General features: G+C 50.4%; 1 protein-coding gene across 1 annotated transcript in view; it reads right to left on the reverse strand.

Annotated features, from left to right (window-relative positions):
* Itga11 (integrin subunit alpha 11) overlaps positions 1 to 20,874 on the reverse strand; it is a 101,102-nt gene that overhangs the window by 26,666 nt on the left and 53,562 nt on the right. The window contains exons 6-14 of the mRNA XM_041679723.1: positions 19,865 to 19,992; positions 17,934 to 18,082; positions 12,299 to 12,443; positions 11,502 to 11,667; positions 11,240 to 11,310; positions 6,320 to 6,464; positions 5,660 to 5,808; positions 1,187 to 1,327; positions 712 to 915 (exon numbers count right to left, since the gene is read on the reverse strand). Of these exons, the coding sequence (XP_041535657.1) occupies positions 712 to 915; positions 1,187 to 1,327; positions 5,660 to 5,808; positions 6,320 to 6,464; positions 11,240 to 11,310; positions 11,502 to 11,667; positions 12,299 to 12,443; positions 17,934 to 18,082; positions 19,865 to 19,992 (1,298 nt within the window). The remainder of the gene's footprint in view (positions 1 to 711; positions 916 to 1,186; positions 1,328 to 5,659; positions 5,809 to 6,319; positions 6,465 to 11,239; positions 11,311 to 11,501; positions 11,668 to 12,298; positions 12,444 to 17,933; positions 18,083 to 19,864; positions 19,993 to 20,874) is intronic.

The raw sequence follows: 20,874 nt of genomic DNA on the forward strand, positions 1-20,874 counted from the left end.
ATGTGTTGGTTCACTGCCATCTCTAACTCCAGTTCCAGGGAATCAAACATATTCTTCTGACCTCCATGGGCACCAGGCATGCATGTGGTATACATACATATCTGCGGGTACCACCCATATACAAAATAAATAAACATTAAAAAACCAACCCTGGCTACCCTTGCAGAGGACCTGGATTTTGTTCCTAGCACCCAAATGCCAGCTCATGATGGTGTAACTCTAGTTCCAGGGGATCCAATGCCTTCTTCTGACCTCCTTGGGCACTGTAAACACATACATGCAGGCAAAACATCCATGCACATGAAATAAAAAAGAATTATTTTAAAAAAGAGAAAAAAGAGTGGGCAAAATTCTGATGGCTTTGAGGCTGAAGAAGGTCAAATTTGAGCTGGGCTTGGTCTGTTTGTAGTGAAAATGGAACCCAGCTGGAAGTGTCCCAGTCACAGGGTTCCTGTTGGGGCAGTGATATTTGGTGCCTGGGATTTTTTTACTGGTCTGATGTCGAGAGGATAAAGGTGTATATGGGGATAGGATGGGGGACATTGTGAACATCACTGTGCCCATGTCAATCCCTCCACTAGAGGTAGGCACAGCTAGGACAGACAGGATCCTTCCTGCAAGAGGGCATGCACGGAAACTGGGCCGCAGGAATACGTGGGTGCAGCCCACATTGCCCACTCTCTGCTCTACCTAGTCTCCCCAAAGCCTCACCTGTATGGGCTTCTTCAGGATGCTGCTTTGGAAGCCATGGAAGATGTAGATGGCCCCTCTGTGGCTGTCCTCTAGAGGGGCCCCCACCACCACATCATTGTAGGAGTCTTGGTTGAGGTCTTGAACTGAGGCAATGCAGGACCCAAACCGGGCATTCTGGTAGCTGTGGGAATCCTTCAGAGTGCCATTATAAACAAACCGGTTCTGCAAAATCAAGGCCGGGAAGAGGCTCAGGAAACTGGGCAGAGGCTCTGGGATCTCGACTCCCTTTGCCTGCACCAAACGACTTCTCTTCATTCCATTCTCAGGACCCCTCCCAGTGACAGGAGCCCAGGGCAGAGAGGCTTCTGTCCTTCCCAGCTGGCTCCTGCAGGCAGTAGCCAGCCTCCTGGGAACCTGGGTTCCCTCAAGGTTGACCAAATCAGTGTAGGACTGACGCCCTGCAGAGCTGCCTGGCCCCTCCTGGCCACAGTACCTGTCTCAGATTGTAGACATACACTTTGCCTCGCTCTCGGCCCTCGCTGAAGTACATGGGGGCGCCCACCAGCAAGACATCGGTCACTCTGTCGTCATTGATGTCCACTGAGGTGATCTCACTCCCAAAGTAGGAGCCTATCTGCGGCACATGGATGGGAGAAAGATCAAGCTGGGTCCCAAGGTCTCACACTGACAGCCCTGGCCAGGAACCTGGGTCATCTTTTGACCTGGAATGTTTGGGGTCCTGGCAGGCCCTCCCTTCTCATGCCCACCCTCCCATCCTCTCCTCTGGGCAGACTTACCTGCTTTCAGGGTATCCTTGTTTCTTTCCCTATCTCAGTTGGCAGCTCTTTCCCACCCTCCTGGATTTCCATTACTTAACTTTAACTATGGTTATTTATTCCTCGGGACTGTGATATATTATAATGACAAAAATCAAAATAATATAATGGCAAAAAAAGAAACTACATAAAAATTTTGAAGACAAAAATGAGTTACCCATAGTCTCAACACTGAGACACAGCCAGCGTGAGTATTTTTTTTTTATTTCCCCCACTCTGTTCTATGGTCTTTACATTACCAGTTCTTATATATAAAGAAGCTCTTCTCATCACAACGAGACTGCTCTTCATCTCTCCTGATTATTAGATATAACAATGTATCCAGAACCTTTCTTCAGGACATTTTTTTTTCCTCATGAAGGCCCCATTTAAAAACATTTATTCTTTGAGAATTTTCAGACATGTATATAATAAAACCCAGTCCTATCCACTCTCCAGTTTGCCCCCCAACTTCCCCCAGGTCCCCCTTAGTCATCTTCTCTCAACATTATTTCTTTTCCCTTTAAAAAACAACGGACTAAAGCCACTTAGCACTGCCCACGTGTGTACTAGTGACCACACCCCTAAGGAACGGATTCTCCTTCATTCTGCAGCTATCAATTGCTAATAGGTCATCAGTTAGGGGTGGGGCTTCATGAGCTCCTCCCCATCTAGGCTTGTGCAGGTAACCTTAGCTGCTGCGAACTCGAGTGCAATAGCCAACCATGACGGGTTGGTTCTTTGTGACTTGATTTCTGCTGATTCAGAGTGAGCTATGTCCCCTAATGGTTTAATCAAGCCACAATAGTTCATTTCCAAGTGTCATGGAGCACACTGGCATTCCCACTGTCGATGGTGGGTGACTGACACTTGCCTGTCCGAGGGCTCACTCTCTCTTTATCTCTGTCCTTCATTGAGTGTAGTGATCCCCACATGAGCCGGGGCACCATTCACCTTCCATTAGAGACTGAGGAACCCCCTGTCTCTACTTCCATCTCTACCACATGCAGCCTGGTATTGGCCAGCATCTTGTTGTTGCCTGACTGCTCCCACCTCACCCTTGTGATGGCCACCTGGCCAGTAACCCCAGGCCATATACAGCCTGGTGTTTGGGATAAAGCCTACGTTCTTTAGCATGACACTGTAGGATCTGCCTCCCTTCCCAGTCTCTGCTCTGCTGCCCCTGGCTCCCAACATTGAGCCTCCTCCACCTGCCCCTTCCTGCCGTGCATCAGTGATTTCCCTTTCCTGAGACCTGCTTCCCTCTCACAAGTTTTCCTTTTCTTTACATCGTCTCCTCCAGCTCCTGCCTCTTGAAGACACTCAGCCTTCACTTTCTTTGAGAAGGTGTCTCTGCCCTCTCAACCCCGCCATCTGTGACAAGGGTGCCTTCTCCCACCAGGGTCTGCTCCCTCCTTGGGAGCCTCTTGAGGGTAGGCCCTTGTAGGCTTGGGGGTCATGCCTGGCACACAGGATGGGCTCAGTAAATGCTTAGAAGAGGGAACAGATCCTGCCTGTGGTAGGGCCCCAAACAAGACACTAAAACCTTGGGTTAGCTTGTGGGTGCACCACACTGTTAGGAGGCAGTGTTAAACCCAGGCCCTGGTACATGCCAGGCAAGAGCTCTGCTGCTGAGCTTACACCTCAGCCTGCCTTTTATTTTTTTTTCCATTTTGCATGGGTTACTTGAAACCAAGAAGAGTCCAGTTGCCTGGCCAGGGTCAGAAGCCTGGTGATTGCTGGGCTAAGCCACTCTGACACAGGAAGCCTAATGTTCCTTCTGCCATGACCTCCAGGCATAAAACCATATAGCCTTGGCTGTCCTAGAACTTGCTATGTAGACCAGGCTGGTCTTGAACTCACAGAGATCTGCCTGCCTCAGCCTCCCAAGTGTTGGACTAAAGGAGTGCACCATCATGCTTGGCTCAGTAGCCTGTTCTAAAGACTTTACATGGGCTAGGGATGTGGCTCAGTCAGTACAGTGCTTGCCTAGGATGCTGCAGCCCTGGGGCTGAGCCTCAGCACCGCATAAACCAGAGGTGGTGCTGCTTGCCTATAATCCTAACACAGGAGGTGGAAGCAGGAGGATTAAGAATTCAAGGCAATCCTCCGCAGTATAGTGAGTTTAAGGTTATCCTGGGCTACATTAGACCATGTCTCAAAACAAAACAAAAAAGCCTTTAAGAAGGAAGATAAATATACAGACAGAAGAAAAAGACAAGAGCCTGAGCCGGGTGGGGAAGGAAGAGAGGTGTCAACATAAAGCAATTATATATAAAGCAGACAGGAAAAGTCAACTAAATCTGTGGTTTCAGCTGTGTGGGTCACAGTGTTCTGTCTTCAGCTCTACAGTTTCTTATTTTCATGCTGGAGGTGGAGCCGATCAGGAAAGAGTCTTGAGTTATCAGCATATTACCTGTAGTTCCCAGGTCTAGCCTTTCCCTTCCTGCAGGTGCTAACCTTGAGTGGGCTGAATCGTGGGGGTAGGGGGCGGGTGGAGTGGGCTGGTGCGGGCTGGAGCTGGTGGAGCCGGTGGAGTGGGCTGGACCATGGTGGTGGGGGGCGGGTGGAGTGGGCTGGTGCAGGCTGGAGCTGGTGGAGCTGGTGGAGTGGGATGGACCATGGTGGGGCGGGGTGGAGAGAGGGCTGGTGTGGGGTGGAGTGGGCTGGGGAAGAGTTTGCCGGTCTGAACATGAGGTGCATACCAGTGCGCCATTGGCCTAGAAGAGGAGTCAGAGAATTGTGACCCTCTGTAGCCTGCGCTCAGGTTGATAGGAGAGGCGTGTGTCCTGGTGACACAGGGCCGGAGAAGCTATAGAATGGGGCTCTTCTCAGGCTCCAAGTAATGAGAGAAGGCAGGCCAGGGCCTGGGTGGGGCCAGAGGATGCTGTCAGTCAGGAGATATCAAGGCCTGGTCTAGGTAGAGCTGTTGGGAGTCAAGAGGTGACGTCATGCAAGAGCCTGAGTTCTTAGCATGACCTGGTCAGGAACCTGCTGTACGATCCTGGAGAAGCTGTGTAGCTTCCTTGGCTGCTGCCGTGATTCATTTTGTTCCTGCCACCAGTGCTTGCTCACCAGAGCTTTCTAATCGGTGTCCTAACTACCTGACACACCCTGTCACACAGTCTGGTTGTCAGCATGAGACAACCAAGAGGGACAGTGGCATTAGCAGTGAGCTTTACTGCCAGGAAAAAGGAAGAAGCTGCTGTCCCTGTGGGTCTTGTTGTGTGTGTGGGGGGGGGGGCGGGGGCAGGGAATGATATAACTGTTTGGTCGGAAGCGTCATCTCAGCTCCCTGCACCCCTTTAAACAAAGAGTCTGGATTATTTAGTTGGGGGCTTCACCCCAGCCCCCTGGCACCCATTTTTAGAATGTTGGGCAAAAAATTTCATTTCTGCTCCCTCCCTTGGGAGTTGCCTCAGTCCAAACTCCACCTCTGAGAAAGCCCACCAGTGACCTCCTCCCCAGGAAGGGTCAAGACCACTCCCACAGGCTATTTAAACTGCCCCCCCCCACCCGCGAGAATGAACACATGGTCTCCCCTTTTCCCTCTCTGGAGGTTATTCAGGTTCTCCTTCTCCCCCTCCATGTTTTCCCGGGGGGCCACCCAGGAGCACTGGCAGCCATTAAACCTGGTCATCTTCTAATTCGGACTGATTTGGTCTGTTTGGGATTATTGTGTCGGCGGAGAGGTTTGTGGGTCGGAAAATACTTAAAAATAACAAGACAGCTCAAGGAGTGTGGCTGTCCTTTTAGAATACCCCAAAGCTAGGAGACGCCCAGGCCAGGTAGCTAGACACTGATGCTGCCTGGAGCGGCTACTCCTGAGCACACCAGGCAGGGTAGCAGCAGAGGTCACCCTGCACTCTAGAGGCAAGAGGCCCATAAGACAGAGGGGAGAAGCTGCCCCAGGCTCTCATTAGGAGCCAACTGGACTTTGAGGGGAGGGGACAGTGCAGGTTCTGTGGCTGTTTAGTGGGTAACTGTTTTGGCAGGCACCTTCAGTCAGAGAGAACTGGACCTGTGCCCCCAACACAGGGGGATACTTGTGGGTGTGGGACCTTCTTGTTGAGAGGGAGGAGCCATTTTACTCATTCTGCCTAGGTCAGACCCTCACCCTTGCCCAGAGCCTGCCCCCTGTTCTCCGTTACCTGCTCGCCCCGAAGAGCCTGGTGGATGGTGAGGCTGCGGTTGTTGTGCATGGTGAACAGAATAACCTTGCCCGTGTGGTTGAACCTGGGGGCTCCGGCCACATACACCCGCCCCTGCTTGGAGGACACGACCGATGTCACTGTGTAGCCTGCCAGAGGAAGAAACAGACTGGTCTCTGATGCTGTGTGCTCAGTACAGCTTGCCGGGTTTTGGTATGGGGAGCAACCAGGCCTGAGGAGGAATAGTGAGTCCTGTTTCCCTTGAGTGTGTGGATTAATGGAAAGACCCTGGAGATGTAGCGCTTGATCCCCAGCCCCCAAACCAAACAGAATTATTTACTAAAAAGGAGAACGGCTGTTGACAAGGCTTGCACTTTGTCCTAGGGGAGGCAGGCCCAGTGTGACGTAGCTCCAGTCCAGACCTAAAGCTTTAAGGACCCTGGCAACTGACCGAAAGTTTAGAAGCTTCCATGGGAGCCTACTTATACTATGGGGAACTTGCTGTCATTTATTCTATATGGTCAGATGCTGGCATGGGGTGTGGGATGTAGCTAGGGAGAAACCAGCCTTGTAGCTAGAATTGCCCACAGGTACAGATGGGCTTCTCAATCTGGGGCCCTCCTTACCCTCTGTCACCAGCCACCCTCCCATGGGCCTCACCTAGGTATGCGGCATGGTTCTTCAGCTCCTCTGGGAACTCCTTAAGGTAGGACTCCTGGTGGGGAATCACCTTGCCCGCACTTGTCTCCTTCAGCACCGCCCCGTTCCAGTCGTAGGCTCCCACGGCTCCCAGCAGGATTCCATCCTAGCACCAGGGAAGAATGTAGCATCAGACCCTGTTTCTAGCGACCTCTTGCTGAAATCACCCAGGTCTTGCAAACTCTAATGCACCATAGTCATCTGGGGGTACCTTTGCCAGGATGGTTCCTTAGAAACTCAGCTTCCAACTGGGGCTCTTGACTTATAATCAAGCCTCAGAGACCATGGTGCCCTGTCTCATCCTTAGCACAAAATGGGTCAAGCTGATCTCAAGGGTGTGACTTTAAAAACAGATAAAGGAACATTCTAGAAATAAACTCTGAACCCAGGACAAACCTTCCACATTTCCTTGGACTTTTAAAACCACTCAGCTTCCTTGTTACCTACCCAGCCCAACACTCCTTCAAGCCCCTTCAAGCCTGCCTTGGGAGCGACTGAGCAAAGGCCCCAGTCAGGGAGAAGGCAGCTTTGCTTTCTAGGAACAGCGAATTGTAGAGCGGAAGCAGAGTGGATGAGACAGGTTGGGCAGACAAGCCAGGGCCATGGAGCTTGTTTCTTCACTGACTTGGAGGGTGTCCCTTGCCCTGCCCACTACTGCAGGACCAGTGCATGCCGCTGTGCCTGGGTATGAAGGCAGGAGGTGTCATTTCCTGAGAACTGGGTCCCTGGACCCTCCCCACCCCTAGTGTGAACAAACCACATGACTGGGCATAGGAAGGCAAACAGCAAGCCCTGAAGGAGGAGGAATGGTACCTGGATAGCAGTACAGGAAGGAGGAGGTGAGACTAGTAGCCCCACCCCTCAGATTCAGGGGAGGGGCGGCTACCCTGTATCTTAGCTTTGGGCTTTAATTTTCTTTTGCAAATAGGGGCTGGGAAGATGTCTCAGTCAGTGAAGTGATTGCTTTGCAAGTACAGTGACCTGCGTTCAGTCCTTAGGACTCATGGGAAAAGCAGCTGAGAATGGCAGCATGTGCCATAGACTCAGTGCTGGACAGGCATGTGTCCCCGCTTGCTGGCCAGCCAACCCGGCCTATTTGGTGAGCTTCAGGCTAGTGGTGGACTCCTCCTCAAAATAAACAAAGAAGAAAAACATAGAAACCTGGAGTTGCTCCCTGGCTTCAATGTACCCGGGATGTGGCTCAGTGGTAGAGTGGTTGCCAGGCATGGGCAAAGCCCTGGGTTCCATTCTCCACAACATACAAACTGGGCATGATGGGTGTATGCCTATAATCCCAGCACTCGGGTGGTGGAAGTAGAGGGACCAAAATCAAAGTTATCCTTAGCTACAAAGTGACTTTGAGGCTAGCCTAGGCAGTGTGAGATCCTTACTCATTGTGTGTGCGCGCATGCTAGGCTAGAACACAGGGTCTGACCTGTGCTAGCCAAGCACTCTGCCAGCAGCAGCTTTGGCCTTTTACAGTTTCGGCAGGTAAGGTCACAGCACCTCCACTCCTCATCCCCCACCCCAGCCCTCCATGAGCCCAGCTGGCTGGTTCTGGCTGGGTTCAAAGATCTCCTGCCATTTTAAAGAGGCAAGTTGATCTTATCCAACAGTTGAAAAGGCCAGTTCTCTGGAGGGAGAACTTCCCCTGTGGAATGTTTTTGCAACTATAAATAAGCTGTCTTGGGGAGTGCCTGGTGCTCTGTCATGTTCAAAGTCCAATGTTCTAATTAGCTCCCTCTCCACTCAGCTGGGAAGCACTGACAGTGGGCTGGGCCAAGACTGAGATCCGGAACCCAAATTCCTGTTGTCCATGGTCACTGCCAACATTCCTTGATTTTGGAGTATGCTCCTTCTTGGTGGGGCACTTTCTCATCCAATCCTCTCCCGTGGGAGCCCACAGGGGCCCTGGGAGGGTGCAGACTCCTTATCTGCACTTGGGGTTCGAAGAGAGGCAGAAGCGTTCCCAAAGTTGCACAGCAAGTTTAGGCGGGGCTGGGTCTTTGGCCAGAGGGTAGATGGGGCAGCAAGAAAAGCCCCCACTGATTTTCCCAAGCCCCACATGGCTCCTGCTTCCGGTTTTCTACCTGAGCCCCTCCAGAAGGTGGGCCACCCTTTCTTCATGTCTGTTTGCTGAGTCCAAGTTTGTGACTGCATGCTAGACTTCTTGATGTCTGGAGAGGGTTTTGAAGAGGTGTTGTGGCCTTGCTGACAGCGGGGACCTCTGGTGTGTTGAGAAAGGCCGGCTCCACCCAGGTGCCTGGCCCTGCTGGGAGGGCCTTTTCCATCCTCCCTGTGTAGGGTTTGAGAACTGCCCTGGACCTCAGGAGCGAGGGGCAAGGTGAGTTCTCATTTCACCTATGCCATTGTATCTTGGCCACAGACAGACCTTGGGTCCCCAAAATGGATTTGTTGGGGACAGGTGTACTAGGAAGTGTGTTCATGAAGGCCATCAAAACAAATCTCCCAGGTCACAGTCTTCCTAGCTGAGGGCCCCAGACATCTGAAATCTGGGGGGGGGGGGGAATCTAGAATATCCTGGGAAAAAGGCCAGAACTTTGGTGGGGGACGCCAGGCATGTGGCCCAGCTGGGAAATGGCGTGAATCATCTGGGAAAGACTGGCATCTGGCATCCAGTGTTTCCTCATGGGGCTGTCTGGATTCCCTGACTTATGGCCTTCAGGCCACCCTAGATTTATGGGGCCACTGAGCTTCCATGACACAGCCCCAGGGTATCTCTACCTGGGTGGCCTTCACTGCAGGGACAGTTGTGTGTTCCTGTCATGACACTTGGCCATATCCTTGGCCATCTCAGTTCAGGGTGGTAGCAGAGTGTTCTTCCTCCCATGGAGGAGTTCTCTGGGGCCTCCCACAAGTAGTCGTCACCTGCTTATAATTTCCTAGGCCTCGGCGCTCTAGGCTTGGTTTCCGGGGAGGCGGCTATCGCTCCCCGCAACCTGCTGTCCATGCTGTGTTGGCAGTTTGTGAGCTGATTTTGGGTGGCAAAGCTCATTGCTGATTCCTTTTGGCATTTCAGCTACATCTTAATCCATGCTCCCTGCTCTTCATGAAGTTGTATCTTCTTGCTGTGTCGTTCCCCCCCTCCCCCCCGCGTTGCCCTTTCTGTGTGGCGGGTGCATGCGTGTGAGTACGCAGGAGGGCATGCCCATGCCAATGCCTGTGCCTTTGGAGGCCAGAGCGGAATATCAGGTGTCTTCCTCTGTCACTGCTGACGTTTCTGCCTTGAGACAGCGGTCTCTCACTGAACTGGAAGCCTATCAGGTGGCTAGGAACGCTGGCCAGTGAGCTCTTATGGTCTACCCATCTCTCTCTTGCAATGCTGGGATTATGGGTATAGGCAGCCATGCTGGGTATTTAAAATCAGATCTTCATTCTTGCCCTGTCCTCAGAGGGACAGTACTGATAGTACTGAGCAGGGATTGGCTGCCTGACCTCATGTAAATGTAAGCTCCTGCCTCCTGGTGGCCCAGCTCCACCTCTGCTCCTCCTGAATCCCAGCCAATAAGAAGGCACTTAAAAGACCAGTGGGCCCAGTCAAGTGTGATGACTGTCACCACTTGCAGACCTCACAGGGCTCTTTTGAGCATGAAATGAGGTGCAGGGACCCCTGGGGAAAGTTTACAGGGCTGTGCACCTGGCCAGGGACTGCTGGGATGGTGGGAAATCCATGCTCGTATCTTGCTGTATCACTTCAGTGGACTTGATACTGTACAGATGCGGCCTGGCAAAAATCTGTGCACACGCCGCATTTCCAAACATCTGCCTGCTGCTTGGCATGCATGAGCCGCTCTCTCCAGTCAGGGATCTCTTACTCAGAGCTCCTGGGAGCCCTCTCAGAGCAGCTGCCGACTGCAGAGGGAAGCGCTCACGCAGTCCTTGCTCACGTCACTTTAGCCCCAGCTTGCCTGACCTCATGAATCGTTCTTTATCTGCAGGATGGGAACCAGGAATCCTGCCCTGCCCAGAAGGGTTCGGAGGATGTAGGGGGACGACAGAGGGATGTATAATCATTATGGGCCTGCAGACCTTTCCTGAACATAGAGCGTACACACATACATACACACACATACACACACGCACAACCAAGACACCTGTTGTCTGAAGCACACATACCTGGAGGAGGAGCATGTACTGGTATACTCTCGGGGTTGACATGCTTCCCACATGGAGCCCCCAGGACGTGACAGTTTATGAAATGTTTCCCAAAACACTGACTTTACTCCTCTGTGAGGGCCCAGGCTCCCTTAGGTTAAGCCTCAGGTGAACATGGCCCCTGATACCGTGTGTTGTTAGTGACACCTGCAGCCTGTCCTTCATGGGCAAGGCACACCTGGGGCTGTTGCAGTCCAATGCAGAGTCTGAACAGAGATGGGTTTTGCAGCCTCCTGATGGAGCTGGGAGCTATAGACACCTTCCTGACATGAGTACATGCCCTGGCTGAGCTGGCACAGGTCACCTCAGACTCTGATGCTATCAGGTACTTGCTGTTTGGTTTTGTTATTTGACCTGATTGCGTGGGTTTCTACGGACTGAATGAGACATTAGGCCCTGGGAGGTACCCACCCCCACACACCCACTCTGTTTCTTGTCTCTCTCTCTCTCTCTCTCTCTCTCTCTCTCTCTCTCTCTCTGTGTGTGTGTGTGTGTAACATGTATAGTGAGCTGGCTTCTGAAGCAGGCAGAAGACACTAGAAATAAGTTGAAGACCTTAACTTCCCCATTCCAGGCTTTAGAAAATTCTAGGAGGCAAAGAGACACTGAAAAAACACGGGAGAGCCATAAAAGGTGGGGCGGCAGACAGACCTGAATGAGTAAGGAAAGAGAGAGGGAGAAGGGAGGAGGAGGAGGGTCCTGTACCTCTACCACATGCGAGGAAAAGCCCGTCTGTGACATCTCCAGTCCAAAAGAGGTTTCATTCTTGTTGGTGCCTAAAACAATAGCAAGAAGATGTTAGCTCTGTGTATCACCAGTTAGTCCAGGGTCCTGTGTCCTGGGGCATCATGGGAACTGGGGCTCTTTTCTGAGCGGGTCCTGAGGTGAGGCCTGTGCTGCCTCATCATCACCCTGTTTTGGGGTATTATAGTCCTTGGGCAGAGGTGTAAGACCATGAGTCGGTCACCTTCCAAACTGAAGATTCTGTCCCCGAGGGCATCGACAATGTCCTTCAGGGCCGCCTCATCTGTGACGTTGAAGAAGTGCTTGTCATCGGGGTCGCTCGCGATGTATTTGATTTCATTTAGAAAAGTTTCTGGATTGATCCCCCTGCGGTTGTAGTAGCCCAAGACCTGCCAGAGAACAGGGGCAGGGACGACAAACCAGGACATAGTACTGACTTCTCCACACACCCACAACCCCAGACCTCAAGGACCTGGAGACGGGCTATAACTTGAGCCTTTCTCAAGGTATCACTGGCATTTGAAAACAGGTACTCTTTGGGGGTACCAGATAAGACCCTTGAGATTATCTGGGGTTCTGGAATCTGGGAGGACTGGGGGTCCTTTTTTTTTCTTTAAACTCCCTGGAAAAAGAAGAAAAATGGAATCCCACACACGTCTGTGGAAACCTACACATGTCTGCGTACACACATACAGTGTTAAGAGTCAACTTAGAAATAAAAGTAGCCCCAGCTGACTGGATGAAAACTTGTCCTACAGCCAAGGGTGACCTTGAATTTCTGCTCTTCCTGCCTTGCCTCTCTAGTGCTGGGATTGCAGGTGTGCACCACCACATCTGGTTTTAAACATTGCTGGGAATGGAAGCCAGGGCCTCTCGCACACTCCACTTGTTCTTCAGAGGAGGATACAGCTTGTTGTGCCCTTGCTAGGGAGGCAGCTCCTGGGAATCCCTGGGGGTTTGAGGGCAGAGCCTCTGAGAGTAACCAACTGCTCTCCGCCCCCTCCTTGGGGTAGAACTTACGGCCACTGCGTATCTGGTCACATTGTCCTTCTCGCTTTGCCGGATCACCTTTTCCAGGTCTGGGCTGTCATGGGATTCCCCATCCGTGATGACAATCATCACCTTCTTGGCCCCTTTCCTTCCACCCTTCTGGAAAGCCTCTGAACTGGAACCAGATGCAGGGATTGGTCAGAAGAGGGATATGGGAACAGGGCAGCCTGATGTCCTCTAGGGGGCAGCCATGGAAGCTGCAACTGTGGGTACTCCAGCAGCTCAAGGTCTGCATCACAATGCTCTTGCACCAGTTGGTCAGCTGGGTCTCTTGGATATGCATGTGCATGTGTGTGCACATATGTGCATGTGTGTGCATGTCCAATGCTTGTGTGTGAGAGTGAGCATTTGCGTGTAGAAACTAAAGGTTGACACTGGGTATCTCTGTCATTCCCTATCATATCTTTTTGAGACAGGGTCTTTTGTTGAACACAGTAGCTGCTAGACTCCACCTGCCTCTGTTTCCCAAGCGCTGGGACTACAGGTGTGTGCAGCCAGTGCTGTGGGTGCTGATGAACTCAGCGGAAGTCCTCATGCTCGTGTGGCAAACACTTTACCAACTGAGTCATTTCCCCAGCCTCTGGATCCGTTGTTTTTAAAAAGTGCACTGCCCTCTTGGAGTCCCAATACTGCTGTATGGTAGGCAAAGGGGTAGGGAGGAGGGGAGACCATGGGGCAGCAAACCTGACTGGGATAAGTTAGTGACTCAGAGACCCAGCTGCATGTCTGAATCTTTGGTGGGAGGTTTAAACATTTTTTGATGCTTGGGTCCTATCCAGACCCAGACACTTTAGGGGGTATGGCCTGGACATCGACGTCTTTCCTTCTTTATTCCTTCTTTCCTTCCTTCTCTTTTCTTTTGTATTTTTTCTATGTGGGGTGTGGAATCATATGTGTGTGTTCAACATGTATGAATGCATGTATGTGTGTACACCAGAGATTGACATCAGAGTCTTTCTCCATCCCTGTCTACCTTACATATGGAGGCCGGGTCTTTGACTTGTCTAGCTAGCCAGGTTGCGCTAGAAACCCCTCATCTCTGCCTCCCACTGGGATTACAGGTAGGCCCCCAGGTCCACCCGGCATTTGTATGAGTTCTGGGGACCTGAATTCGAGTTCTCGTACTTGTACAGCAGGCCACTTTGCCTGCTGAGCATCTAGCTATACTGTTGGTTTTGTGTGTCAACTTGACACAAGCTAGAGTCGTCAGAGAGGAAGGAGCCTCAGTCGAGGGAAGGCCTCCGTAAGCTCCAGGTATGAAAGCAGACTGAGCAAGCCAGGGGAAGCAAGCTCCCCTCCATGGCCTCTGCAGCAGTTCCTGCCTCCAGGTTCCTGCTCTGCTTGAGTTCCTGTCCTGACTTCCTCCAATGATGGACTATGATCTAGAAGTGTAAGTCAGATAAACTCTTTCCTCCTCAGCTTGTTCTTTGGTCATGATGTTTAGTCACAGCCTAGGAACCCTAAGACTGAAATTGGTACCAGCATAGTGGGGGTATTGGTGTGACAGACCTGATCATGTTTAGGGGAGGACTGTGGAAGGATTTTGGAATTTTGGACTGAAGAGCTGTTGAGTGTTACGAACTTTGTGGGATGTCCTGTGGGAGCTCGGACGGTAAGAATGTTGAGAGCAGTGCAGAAGATGGAGGCCTGGCTTGTGACATTTCAGAGGAGGTTTAAAGACTCTATCAGGACCATTTGTTATTTTGAATTAAGCTTTTGTGGTTCTGGTTAGCAAGAATCAGCTTGTGATTAACAAGATCCCAGAAACACAAACGTAAAACCTTTACATTTCTTGGACAACTGATGCTGGCTAGCTGGAGCTAAGAAATTAGCAGTGATGAAGACGAGACCAGCATCGTTGAGGTGGCTATGGTTATACCTTGTGTTGGCGGCTGGACCTGGTCATGGGTAAGCATCTCCCTGGTGGTACTGGTTTTGAAGGCAGAAAGGGGCTATGGAGAGCAGCTGGGGCTTGGTGCTGTGAGAGGCCAGGAGAGGCCACTGGTGACGGTGCAGCCTCAGTGGCAGCTGAAGACCCAGGACTGAAGGGGTCATGCAGAGAAGCTGAGGCTAGGCACTGTAAAGATAGCCCATGAGAGGCTATTGGTTAAGAGCATCCCAGTTGCAGTTAGGAGCCCAGCATTTTGAAGATGCCAGTACCATGGGAAGACAACCAAGAACAGCAGCAGCAGTAGAGTCGGGCCAGCTGGAGCCCAGGAGACAAACTGTGCTGCAGAGGGCAGAGCTGGAGAAGCGACCCAAGCCCTTTGCCGGAGTCCAGAGATCGTGGGTGAATCCCAGATAACTAGACATTGAGTTATTTACACTGTTGGAGTTTGGTTTTGCTTGGTTCAAATTGTGATGTTGTCCTGGTTCTTCTCTCTCAAAGAACACATTTAATTTAATTTTGATTTTTAAGGGAGCCTACAGACGAAAGAGTTGAACTTTTAAAAGAGATTGGATATTTTAAAAAGACAGGAATTTTACTGTGTTTGAATTTGTAAAGACCATGGGACTTTTAAAATTGTAATTTTAATGTGAGATCTTGGGAATGAATAAGAAAGGGAGGACTGTGGATTAATAGTACTGTATTTGTGTGGGCCCAGCCCTGGGCATGTGCTGAGCCTCAGAGCTGCCTACTCAACCCATGATGCCCTCTTGCACTCCCTTGGTGGGTCAGCACCCTCAGCTCCGCTCAAGGTCACTCTCTGGCATCTACCCTGCCTCCCTATTGACAGGTCTCTCTGGTGGAGGTCATACCTCTCAAACTTGAGTTAAGATTAGCGCTAACGCCTGTCAGAGCTCGGTGCTGGCTGGGAACCACCAAGTCCAGGAACCACAAATCTCTACCTTTGTGACCCCTTGACCCTGTGGCTTAGATCTTGGTCTGATAGTAGTTTCACAGAAAAAAAGCAAACAGACATAAAACAAAACCAAAGGCACAACAGAATGAATTGGAGACAACCGTGTAAAGAGAGAAAAATGTTCACCTTAAAAAGCTTGTGAGTACCTGGTAGCACAAACCTTTAACTGTAGCTACTTGGGGGCTTGAGGCTAGCCTGGACTATGTAGAAGACCTTTTATCAAGAAATACAGTTAAGACTGGAAATACAACTCAGTTGCAGAACACTTGTATAGAAAAATGAGACCATGGGTTCCATCTTAAGATCTGCAAACCTATCCATCCATCCATCCATCCATCCACCCACCCATCCATTCATCATCATGGCTATAATTTGGGACCTAAACATGGCAGGTCCCAAAACTAGAATTCAAACTTTACTGGAGGTGGAGATTGCAACCTCAGTAGCAATCATGAGTTATGAGTGGCTCAGATTGTCCTGTGAGTCACATGTATGTCATGGACCTGAGGCTGGTTGACTGCAAGATGAACCCAAATCAGTGAGCTTTGTTCCCACACTATTCATTTAGCTTCACAGTAGGAAGTGACAGCCCCTCGTGGTCACTGGCTTCTGTCATTGTCATCAGAAGGGCCTGTGGTCACAGTTCTCATTCCAGTGATGGCCAAAGAGCAAAGTGGCCTGTTGTTTGAGAGGAAGAATAGAGAGCCATCTTTGAGTGGAGGACTGCTTGCTTAGGCAGAGCCTGGGCAAGTGTTCACAAACAGAAGCACAGGAACTGAGTGGTGACGTCACCAGAGGTCATGGGGTTGGAAAAGTCATGATCTTCTGACCATGTGAAATCATGTTCCAATTTAGACATATTCAACTAAAGTGACTTTCACCTTGTCAATGCAGGTGCCTAGGCCTTGGATCACAAAACCTTTAATTTTGGCTGATTTTATTGGGGCTAAACAGAGGGCATTCAGCAGTGACATCAATAGAATAAGCTTGTGAACTCCCATGTGGACATCTTGAGGTGACAGACATTGAGTGTGTTCTGGAGTGAGTTCTAAGGAATCAGTCTCTTTACTACCTCCGGGGTTAGATTTAACCGTGTTCTTTATATGCCACCAATAACACACACTGTATAGACAGACTCTGTGCTCAGAACCAACATGCTTTTCTTATATCTTCTTTCCTTCCTTTCTTCATTCCTTCCTCCTCTCTTCCTCCCTCTCTCTCTCTCTCTCTCCCTCCCTCCCTCCCTCCCTCCTTTCTTCCCGTGGTCCTCAGAATTGAAGCCAGGGCTTTACCTATATTAGGCAAACACTGGTCTGCACCTCCAGCCTGGTGTCACAGGCTTCCATGACCAAGTCTAGTTAATGTAGTAGGGATCGAACTTAGGACGTCATGCACACTAGGCAAGTACTCTCCAGCTGAGCGACATCCCTAAACCCTCATCTTTCCATAGTCTACAGACTATGACAGAACATTTTCTAAAGTTGGCTGCATGCTACCGTCTTCTCCAAATGCCTTTCTTCCATTTGGCCTGGCCGTTCCTCCATCAAGAGGCGGAATCACACCTTTGGGTGGGCCTGGCCTTTGGCAACTTGCTTGGGTAATGAGATGTATTGAAAGTCACGTTCTGAGGCCCATTGGTTAGGTCATAGGCAGTCTCCCAGTTCCTGCTGGGTCTCTTGTGAACTCCCCAATGCCCTGGTATTAGGACCAAGTAGGCAAAGGAGTTAGCTTTGGAGTAACTGAGGAAGACTGCGGCTGGGTTTAGGCAGCTGTCTACACTGAGGGTCAGAATACCCCTTTATGGTAAACTATCCTTGAAGCTGCAGTTAGGCAGAAACTAAGGTTCAGGTCATCGACCCACACATGTGTACCACTGCAGGGTCTTCATTGCAATATCACTTGCATTGTGATTTTGACCCTGTCTCCCTTCTATGAGACTCATGGGAAGAAATACCCTAAAAGGGAGATCTGATCTGTGGTGGTTTGAATAATGGCCCCCATAGGTTCATATATTTGTATGCCTAGGGAGTGGCACTGTTTGAAAGGATTAAGAGGTGTGGCCTTGTTAGAGACAGCACATCACTGTGTGGGGGCATTGAGGTTTCAAAAGCCCAAGCCAGTGGCTCTCTCTTTCTGCCCCATGGATCCAGGATGTAAAACTCTAAACTACGTCTCCAGCACCATGTCTGTCTGTATGCCACCATGCTCCCCTGCCGTGATGACCATGGACTAAACCTCTGAAACTAAGACAGCCTCAAGTAAATGCTTTCCTTAGCTTTGGGGTGCTTGCTTTGCTTTGCTAAGTAAACTTTTGTTTAAACCATGTATGTCTCTTGATCAAATTCTCTCCTTCAAGAAGACAAGAGTCCACTGTGAGAGTATTGGAAAACCAAGCCGGATGGCCACAGTTGGTGACTTAGATCACCAGTCTCCCTGTGCTCTTGTTGATGGCAACGTGAATGTGCCGACTGGTACTTTTAGCTTAGGTGAACTTTCAGGTGACAGCCATTCTAGCGGACACCAGAACATAACCAAGTGAGAGGACCCAAGAGAGAACTAAGCAACTAAGCCCAGCCCTCTGTCAGAACTTGGCTGTTTGAAAGCACCAAATGGTGGGGGAGTAGCCCAAACAGTATCTGAGATTTACATACATACATACACACACAAACACAAACACAAGCACACACACACACACACACACACATACACACACACACACACACACACTTTTTTTTTTTTACCGTGCAAATTCAATGCCAAATGCTGTGCGGGTCTCTGTCCCTCCTCTCTGCTCAATGTGGCTTGCGGCTTCCACCACGTCCTTTACAGATTTGTAGTCATTAAGGTGGAACTCATGTACCGCATCTTCTCCATACTGAACTATTCCGACCTGCAAACCAGAGCAGAGGGTAGCAGAACCATGACTCTCAGACTTCCATTTGTGAGGGTCCCTCTCCCAGGAGTCCTTCCCAGAGGAAACCACAGCCCGAGGGAAACAGGCTGTTCTGGGGATGGCTTGATAGAACAAATCAGGGCCACAGAGAGAAAGGGACTTGGTGATGAGAGGGAAGGCTCATCGGGTTGAACATCTTCCTTAAGAAGATGGAGAATGAACACAGACTAGAAGTCTAAAGCATTAGGATCTGGGTCTGGGGAGAGCTCCAGTTGATTAAGTGCTTGCCATGCTAGTACAGATTCTCAGTGCCTGTTTAAAAGCTGTGTGTGGTGGTATCTGCAAGCGAGAAACTGGTGGATCCCTGGAGTTCTCTGGCTAGTCAGCCCAGCCAAATAGGTGAGCTACAGGTTCAATGAGAAACCCAGCCTCAAAAATGGACACCTGGCATCAACTTCTGGCTTACACACACACATGCGCGTGCACACACACACTTGCATGTTTATATGCACATATGTACATGAACACATACACACACACCCTTACACCCCAGGCCCCACTTCCAACCCCGACCCAAGTCCCCACTCCCCAGAATTTATCAGGGGAAGTGTATGGGTTTATCAAAATTTACCAGGACCATAGGGCTGTTGACCAAACTCTGTAACAAAGAGTCCCTGAAACTCGGATGAGAAGAGGCCTGACATTTTCAAAGTGGATAATGTTTCGGCACTATTAATAGTTTCAAGATAAACACCAAGCTATAGAGACTGGTTTCAGGGCTTGGTGATAGTGTTACTGTTGAATGGGCTCACCAAGTTTATTGGGTTTAAGAACCCTTTGAATGCTGGCTGCTTATCCCAGTGCATCAAAGACCGTCTTCTGGTGGGAGGGGGCTTGTCACTGTAGGACTTGGCTCCCTTTCACCAACACTATTAACTACAAGGTTTCTTAAGAAAACCTTTGTGTGTGTGTTGAGTGTGTTGTAAGTGGGTGTGGCTGTGTGTGTGTGCAGTGTGTTTGGTATATGTGTGTGTGCTGTATGCGGGTGTGCATGTGGTGTGTGTGTGTGTGTGTGTGTGTGAGGTATGTGTACGTGTGTGGGCTGTGTATGTGTTTGCATGTGTGATATTGGGGAAGCTGGAGGAAACTCTTGGGTGTCATCTTTAGTACTTCCACCCACCCCTTTTGAGACAGGGTATCTCATTGACTTGGGGCTCACCAATTAGGCCAGACTGACTGGCCTCTGCCTTCCTGGCACTGGGATTATAAACACACCACCATGCCTGGCATTTTGGCGTGGATTCTTTCTGGATATTGGGTTACTCCTCCGGCATAGAAAGAATTTCTTAGAATTGACACCTGCTACTTTGGCACTTCTGTCTCTTAGTCCTCATCGAGCCAAAATACTGGGAAATCAATGTAGCCCTTATCCACCAATGTTTCCCAGATGTGCTGGCAGCTAGTCTACTCCAAGTCCATTCTCCCCAGCACCCCCCATGCCTGATGTCCTCCAGCGTCTCTACACACCCTTTCTATGCCTCCCCACCTCTCCTGACTTCTGACTCTGTAGCTGGTCATCTTTGTAAGTGGAGTCAACCCCTGAAGGCATCCTCAGTGCGCCCACCAAAAATGGGCACCTGAGGCAGCAAGTCCCAGGGCTGGCTGGGCTTACCAGCTCCTACCCTTTCATGGGAAGATGCTGCCCAGTGCTGTGGGGTCACTCAGACCATAGGTTTTCGGGGATCTTGCTCAGCAGAGGCGAGCCCTGGAGACACTCACCTGGATCTGGCCAGGGCCAATGTAGAACTTTTTCAGGATATTGATGAGGAAGTGTTGGACCTCCACCCAGGGGTAGATGCTGTTGGAGCCGTCCAGGACAATGACGATGTCCATGTAGGTTTGGCACCCTGGAGGCAGGGATACAATCAGGACCATCAGGGAACCAGCGTCCATAAATCTCCAACATTCTTACTCACTTAAAGAAACCTTTTTGTGTGTGTATGTGTTGGTGCGTGTGTGTATGTGTTTGTGTGTAGAGGTCAGAGGTCAGTCTCAAGTGTCATTTCTCAGGAGCCATTCACCTTATTTCTTTTTTACAGGGTCTGTCCTGTAGAATACTTTTCTTATTTTTATTACTGTGAGCTTGGGGGGCTGGCAGTAAGCCCCAGGCATCTGTCCGTCTCGGCTTCCTCAGTGCTGGGATTGAGCATCATCATCATGTCTGGCTTTCTACACGGGGGCTAGAGACCCAGGCCTCATGCTCGCAGGGTGAGCAATTCACCAGCTGAGCTATGTCCCCAGTCCCAAATCTCTTATGTTCTGAATGATCTTTTAAGAGACCACTGGAAGAATGATTGCTGATATCTGTCATCTCCTACACGGAGAGTTGTCCTCAGGCTGGACATTTATTTGAGTCATATAAGCAAGGCAGCTAAGATGTCCTGGTTCCATGTCACTACCCAGTGGGCTGTTTGAACAGAGTTGAAATTGAACCTGATCTCTTTGCTCCGCATCAGAGACTGATGGTTATTGACTGATCAGTGCTTCCCCAGCCTCTGCCATTGCCGGAATCAGGGCCTTGGGCTGTTTCCCTTACTGCTGTGGGCAGGTGGTGTCTTCCACTAGCAACCTGGATGAATGGATTTCATGTTTTGTGAAGGAATCATCAAGGAAAGACTGGGAATGTGCTGTCTGGCGTCAGCTCTAGGCCCTACTACTCACCCGCCGTGTGGGCTGCGGGCAGTCACTTTCAGGTTTCCGTGCTGGAGGAGCAGCATAATCACTAAACT

This window comes from Microtus oregoni, unplaced genomic scaffold (genome assembly GCF_018167655.1).
Source record: "Microtus oregoni isolate MIOR12 unplaced genomic scaffold, Mior012 000032F_ref0000030, whole genome shotgun sequence".
NCBI classification, from domain to species: domain Eukaryota; kingdom Metazoa; phylum Chordata; class Mammalia; order Rodentia; family Cricetidae; genus Microtus; species Microtus oregoni.